We start from the raw sequence: 7559 nt of genomic DNA on the forward strand, positions 1-7559 counted from the left end.
TTTAAGGGAATCATGAATGATGCAAATATGATCTGATGAGGGCCAGTAAATTACTTTTCAACTTTCTGTGCAAAAAGATCATAGTGTGTACAAGATTCTGCTCTCTCTCGTGCCTGTGCGATCTCTCTCTCTCTCTCTCAATCTCACGCGCGCGCGTGCACACACACACACACACTGAAGTATACCGGCTATTACAAGAAAAGTACTAATTCAAGTTTTTGAATAAGGAATGACATGTAAAACAAAAACAAAAACAAAAAATACAAAAAAAAATATTGGAACTGATAAGGCCAGTAATGATTATTTGCATGATTTCAAGTGGCTTGCTGAAGTGGTATCTCTCAGGGACATAGATATTCATGTCTTAAAGGTCCTATCAGCTATGCTTCCAAAGCTTAATTATCAAGATTTTAATATCGAGATAATACAAGGATTTTTAAGTGTTGGATTGAGGTGCAAACCACCCGATTGCAAATAATTTGACTCCTCAAGCATGGAAGATAAAGCTCCTCACTGGTCAGAGGGTGAAATCGATGGTGTGCTGTTGGGTGTTTTTAAGCTCCACATTCAAATGTGACAACTGAACATGAAGACAGAGTTTCTGATGCTTCATGTAACAAAATTGGGGAAAGGAAGAGAGCAACTTCCAGCTTTTGATGCAGATGTTGTCTGGTGGCACGCTGAGCAACTGAGCAAGGCAGTCTCCAGGGAAAGTGCCCCATCATTTGTGGGTCCAAGATGGAGCAGCGTATACAGAATATCCAGGAAACACTTGTGGTCATTGCTGACAACCCATAATTGTGATCTGGGATTTTATAATTTAGCACAAAGAATAAAAAAGGAAATTCGCTAGATGTGGAACCTGATCTGTAGCCCGGTCTATCCATTTTGGGGCCAGATATAGATGCACTGGTGAAACACTGCCGACCATGACCATGTCGTTCTCCTTGCTGATCTAAAACTTTATTATTATTCATTTAAAGAATATCCTTAATTTAATTTTTTAGTGTTTTTACCCAGAATTGGTATCCTGCAGAGACATCAAATACTTAAGTTACCAGCAGTTACCAAATAACTGTTGACATGCTTTATAGAAACTGAATGCAGCTTATGAATGGTTCCCTAAGCAAAAACAGACAAACATAAAAACATCCAAAACCAAAACAGAAAAACACAACTTTGAAGAAAAGGAGGGATGGTATCTTAGTTAATTGGATTTTTCATGGGATGATACATGCTAATTTGCTATATATACATAAGGGAATTTACAAAGAAATGCAGATTGACCCAACACTCAGTGAGGTCCTCAGTGGATGAAAACACTGGATGGATGTTATGATGATGATGACAATATTCATAAATGTCATCTCCTTGTGTTCTTCCAACAGCCTTTATGCGATAAGTGCTATTATATTACTTTAAAAAGAGACAACTAACACAAAGACTGGAGTGGTTTTCTCAAGCTCACACATCCAATGAGGAGCAGAACCAAGATGTGAACCCAGGGCTCAGGTTCTTCCCTGAATCCCCCATTGCCTGACTGTGTGACTGACAGCTGTGCAAAGCTACCAAGTAAAGGAGTAGCTGCATGCTATCTGCCATGTCCCAGTCACGATGCTAGGCATTGGGGTGCTAGGGTGACAGAGACATGGTCCCTGCCTTTGGCATCTTCAGGCTTGGTGTAGGAGGGTCTCAAGTAACAGGAAAGGGTAGTCAATTTGACAAGTGCTATGATAGATGGAGCCCAGTGTCTTTGGACACAGATAAGATGGCCTCACTTTAGCCTGGGAGGTCAAAGAAGGTTTCTCAGAACCTCTCTGTCTAATGATAGATCTGTCGTGCTTAAAAGATATTTGTGGTGACTCTAATGTTTGGCTTAAACCAATAGAACATACTGTTTGGGTGGTGAGGGAAGGAGGGTTAGAAGTGTTCTTTGTGGTTTAGGGAACCCAGCCCAGGTTAAAAAAAAAAAAAAAAAATTTCTCCCCAGATAACCCATGGAATAGCTAAGAAGCACAAGGCCATCACCAGTGTCCAACGTGTGAGATTTACTGGCAGAGATTGGAATGTGGGCCTGATTTGGAATTTGGACTTCTTTGCTCATGGAGAGAATTTGGGTGGCTCTTCAGAGATCAATGCAGTGTCCTAGCCATCTTTAGGATGGATGGATGGCAAGGCACCATCCTGCTACTCTGACACCTCCTAAAAGCAACAAACATTTCCCAGTGTTAATTGCCCTGGGTGAAAGGAAAAGTCTGAGGCCTCTTCCATTCTGTGACAGATCCCAGCTGGTCTCTAGGGAGGGAGGGACAGCTGCCACACACTTTGCAAAGACCTCCCAGGACAAAGTGGGAATGGGAACCATGATTCCCTGAGCATCTACTATGTGTCACACTCGGTGCCAGTCACTCTAAGTTACATTTATTTCATTCTTGTACCTGCTCTAAGGAGTAGGTATAATTATCTCTATTTTAAACTGTGAGTAAACTGAGAATCAACATCTAAAATAGCACTGTCCAATGGATTTTTCTGCAATGGTGGACATATATTCTGTACTGTCAAGTACGGTAGCCAATCGTTACATCCAACAACTGAGGACTTGACATGTGGCTACTGTAGCTGAGAAACAGAATTTTAAATTATTGTTAATTGATTTAAATTTTCAAAAATAGAAAGATCAGACAAAGAGATCAAGTGATTTGCCAGGATTCACACAGGTAGTTTGGAACAGGGGGATCAAAAGTTTTATTTTTCTAAAAGGATGGGAATTTTCCAGAAAGTGGCAATTCATCCAGTCATTCAGCTTTTATCCTCATTGATTGTTTCTCACTTTCTGCCCATCCTAACCTCTGCAGAATCATCCTTAGGTGATGAAAATCATTCCTTAAAAAAAAAAAAAAAAAAAAAAAAAAAAAAGAGAGAGAGAGAAAGAGAGGAGGCATTTTTATTTCCTGGAAGTATAGTCCTACAGGCCTAGGAATTCTTAAAGCTGTGAAATGGCACAACCAATAGAGAAGGCAAAACTTTTTGGTACAAGACCAAACCTGAGCATGTGAATGGAAAAAATCTTGACTTTTAAGGGCGTTGGAAAAGTAGGGAGGGGGTTGAGATGGGGCATAGTAAAGAAAGGCATTTATGTTTTAGAAAACTTCAAAGTTTCTCTTAAATCTAGCATTTTAAAATGGCAGTGACATTTATCCAGACACAGTGAAACTAGATATGTTCATTCATTTGTGCACTCATTCATCCATTTCTTCTTCCTATCTGACTTGCTAAGTTAACCAAGATCTCAGAGAATGAGTTTGAAGCAGAAATTCTACTTTGTCATTAGAAACACTAAATGAGGCAACTGTAATAGAATCTTATAAATTTACACCTTTTCAGCATCTCATTTTGAAGATGAAAAAACAGAGACTCACAAAGGGAAAGGGACTTGCCCGAGGCCTCACGGAAAATTCATGGCGAGGGAGGGATGGTCTCATGTGCAGCTGTGGTTCTGAAGCCGATGTGACACATTTCTCTGTTCTGCAGAAGCGAAGGTGAAGAATGTGATGACATGAATAAACTCAATGGTGACGGCTGCTCCCTTTTCTGCAAACAGGAAGTTTCTTTCAATTGCATTGGTAAGTCCTCGTCATTTCCCTGAGTCTGTCTGGAGAAGTGGACAATGAGTAATAGTTGGCCAATTGTAATAACAGCAGTCATTATGACTAAATGATGATTGATTCCTTCATATTACGCATATGTGTTGAGTGCCTCTCATGGGCCAGGCACTGTTTTAGGCAGCAGGGAATATAGCAGTGGAAACAAACAAAGGGCAGGTGTCCCTGCCCTCATGGAGCTTATGTTCCAGATGGCAGTGATGACTTTTTGATCTAACTTTACCATATTTACATTATTGCTCTTCTTTAGGCCAGTTGTTCAGGATGGTTATTGTATAGATTTTTAAGGCTTTTATTCTTACGTTAGAGATGAGAAAAATCAAAAGCCAGAGAAATTGTAAACCTTGCCCAGAGTTGCATAGGATAGAAGTGATCGAAGACAGAACTAGGACTTTAACCTCATTTCGCCTGATTCTCAAGCATGCACTCAGTTCCTTTTGCTAAACACTGTCCCACCAGTATCCAGGGGCCACCGTGGTCCCCTCTGCACACTCACAACCTTGGGCAGTCTCTCCGACTTAAGGAAGGAGGAATAGCAGAACAGCCTGTGTTTAGAAAGCAAATGTCCTTTTCCCACCTTTACCGAGTCAGTTGGGAAATTTGTTTGCCTCCGCCTTCTCTCGGAGTCTGGCTGATCTTGTTGTTTCAGCCCCGCTTGGGAGGCCCTGGCCAGCCTGGGGCTGGTAAACAGACAGGGGTTGAGGGGCAGGGATGGAATTTTGAGCTGGCCCAGATGAGATCATACTTCCTTTAAGATGCAAATCGATACCTGAAGATCAAAGGTCCCCGGGCTAATCCCCTGGGCTCGAGGTGAAAACTAATCACAATTCATTTGCAAGTACAAAAGACAGAGGTGCTCTATCTGAAGAGGGAAGGCAGCTACAGAGGGAATGAAAACATTGGTGGGAAGATTTCTCACTGAAAGGCAATTTTCTAGGGCTAAAGGGGAGGAAATGTCATCAGGTCTTCACATTTGCAGTGCATTACGGGGGCGCGTTTAGACCTTCTCCCGGTAAATGGTGAGCTCCGTGCCGTCTTTATCATGTATCATTTACCTTTCATTATCCTTAACACACATTTATTGAGCACCTACTCTCTTCCTGGCACCAAGTAAGATCTGAGCAACACAATAGAGGTGTCCAGCAACGGTTTGTGAATAGAAGAAAGGAAGATGTGGAGGGAGTAAGGACAGGAGTTTCTAGGCAGGGCCTTGGGAGTTTTTAAATGGCAGAAGGTTTTTTTTATTTTTGGTGTGTGTGTTGTTGTTTTGGTTTGGTTTGGTTTGGTTTGGTTGTTTGTCTCTTCTCTGTTGATTTCTGTTTGGTCCGTAATAAAAGCTTGATGGTGTGGTGGAAAGAGAATTGGACTATAAAATTAAGAAATCCAGGCTTCGGTTCCAGCTGCACTGAGAACTTGCTGCATAAAGCTGGCCAAGTCACTTCCCTGGCCTGGGACTCAATTTATCTCCTATAAATTGAAAATATTGGGTTAATTAGTCTTTAAGAGCATTACCTGCACTTCTGTTGTATGATTTCCAAGGTGTGTTACCATTTCTCATAATTGTAGCTCAACTTGAACCAAACCCTCACCTTTGCTGTCATCCTTATGACACCCAACATGACTCTCGGATCATGCTGAAAAATAGCTACCTGTTTTATTTGTACTAAGGTGGCATGTGACTTTAAGTGCTTCGTAAAGAAAGTGGGATGTGGTAAAGGTAGGATATGGTACCCCAAAAGAGATATTTGGGTCCTGACATCCATGTTCTTTGTGGCTTTAGCATTGTGCAGCAGTAAACAAAAATAATGTAGCTCCTTTCAGGTAGAAGCTCACTGTCCATGGAACAGGTATGCAAACTCCTGAGCTCACTGTGGTAAGCTGCATGCAAAAAGATAGCTCTTGGTCTTGTGGGGCTTAAGGGATGAATGAGGAACATACTGCTACAGCACAATTCATGGAATACATTAACGGAATGGCTTGCAAAACCATCAGTGGTGTGGATGGTGTCCAGGGAGAGTCCTCGGTTACCCCTGTATGGGGAATGTGTCTTGTGTTAGAGGTAGGACCTCAGCGATAGTTCCCACCCTCCCTCGCCATTTAGAATTTCATTATAGAGACTCACAGACACACAGGGCACTCCAGGAAGAAAGGGGTCTGTCCAGAGATCCCAGATCCTAGGAGCTGTATTCCAAGGACAAACACTCCATGGCTTTGAGTCCAGAAAACCATCCTCCTCTAAGAAACACAGCTAAGGAACAGACATGAATCTTTGTCTCCCCAAAGATCCAGCTTTAATGAGTCAGAGAAATGCGATGGGAATGTGGGAGGCTTTGCTGAGGTGGACAGTGTTCTCATTACTACATTTGTCAAGACAGTCGTCAAGATAGTGGCTGAGAGAACAGGCTTGAGTGAGACTAACTTGTGTTCATAATACGGTCTAGACATGTGACCTTGGCTAAGCTTCAGTGTTCTCATCCGGAAAATGGTAAAAGTCCTGAGACTCAACTGTGGAAGTTATTTACCAATATTTTTGGATACTCACTATCTACATTGTCTCCCTAGATTTAGAAAAGAACTTTCCTTGTTATAATAACAATGAAGCAGAGCCCAAACCCCACATGGAAGTTGAAAACTCAGGCATCTCCTTCTCTCAGTCCACCTTGTAGCTGGGTATGAGAACAAGACCTACACTGTCCCCTTGACTCTCAGGTAGACACACCAACCCACAACTCTGAATCAGAAGACTTAGGGACCCTGCAGGAACCATTTTGATATAGATGGTGGGAGTGCCCACAATCCTTGCATTTCCAAAGTACCAGTGACAGCATCTAGCATTAGTACTAAAGGGATGACACACAGCAACAGCTCTGAGATGCTTTCACAGAACCAGTCACAGGGCCCAATCTTGAGCTTGGAATTGGACTTCCGAGCATGCCAGCTTGGCTTTCCAACCCTCCCAAAGCGTCTTCCATACGTTTCCAATATTCTTTAAATATTATTTGTTTGTTTGCTTGTTTTGCTTAAGTTTGCCAAAGTTGGTTTCTGTTGATTGTCACTTAGAATCCTGACTGAAAATTGTTGTCATAAGATACTATGCGGTTTAGCCCCATTCTTAGCAAGTTGGATGCGCTTAATGCACATTAACTATTACTTTTCTCGTGTGTGGGGGGGGGATGGGGGCTGTGGATGTGTGGGTATGTGTGTGTGTGCGTATGCAGGGGTAAGTATCAGCGACAACCACCATTTTGGGGCACCCACTAGGTGATATGCCTTGTGTCATTCACCTTTGTTTAATGTGAGCCTATGTGAGGTCTCATATCCAGAGATGGTAAATGACAGATCTGATACCTACAGTGATGTCGTGACTTACCCAAAGTCACACAGCTCATAGAGGTGTGACCCCACCTCCAAAGTAAGCCCGTATCTGAATTTCCTCCCTTCCTTCCTTCCTTCCTTCCTTCCTTCCTTCCTTCCTTCCTTCCTTCCTTTTCTTCTTTCTTATTTTTTTGTCACTGACCATTTAGTAAGGCTAATGTTTTCCCTGGGTTTGGTAACACCAGTGTGAGGGTGGGTGACAGATTTATGGTGGCACTCCCATTCACTTTTCAGAAGCCCACACATCCGGAAGTATTCCCAAGGTGCCAATGTGTTATTATGCAATAGCCTGGGACTTCCCTTTCCCACTTTCCCACCCCCAGGGCCCTTATCCCTACCCACCCCCCAGCACATAATAAGTTGCTCTTTAAAAGGAACACCACCCACAAGATCTCTTAGGCAATGCATACTACGTCCCCAGCAATGTGGAAATTATCTTGTCCTTTTCCCCCCTTCTTAAAATATAACATATACCAGATCTGAGGTTTCAGTTGAAAAATGTGGTATCAGTAAACTGATAAC

At 42.3% G+C, this 7559-nt stretch overlaps 1 protein-coding gene across 1 annotated transcript in view; it reads left to right on the forward strand.

Moving 5' to 3' along the window:
* PAPPA (pappalysin 1) overlaps window positions 1-7559 on the forward strand; it is a 191787-nt gene that overhangs the window by 68582 nt on the left and 115646 nt on the right. The window contains exon 8 of the mRNA XM_023531045.1: window positions 3532-3623. Within this exon, the coding sequence (XP_023386813.1) occupies window positions 3532-3623 (92 nt within the window). The remainder of the gene's footprint in view (window positions 1-3531; window positions 3624-7559) is intronic.

This window comes from Pteropus vampyrus, unplaced genomic scaffold, assembly GCF_000151845.1.
Source record: "Pteropus vampyrus isolate Shadow unplaced genomic scaffold, Pvam_2.0 Scaffold61, whole genome shotgun sequence".
Classification (NCBI taxonomy): Eukaryota; Metazoa; Chordata; class Mammalia; order Chiroptera; family Pteropodidae; genus Pteropus; species Pteropus vampyrus.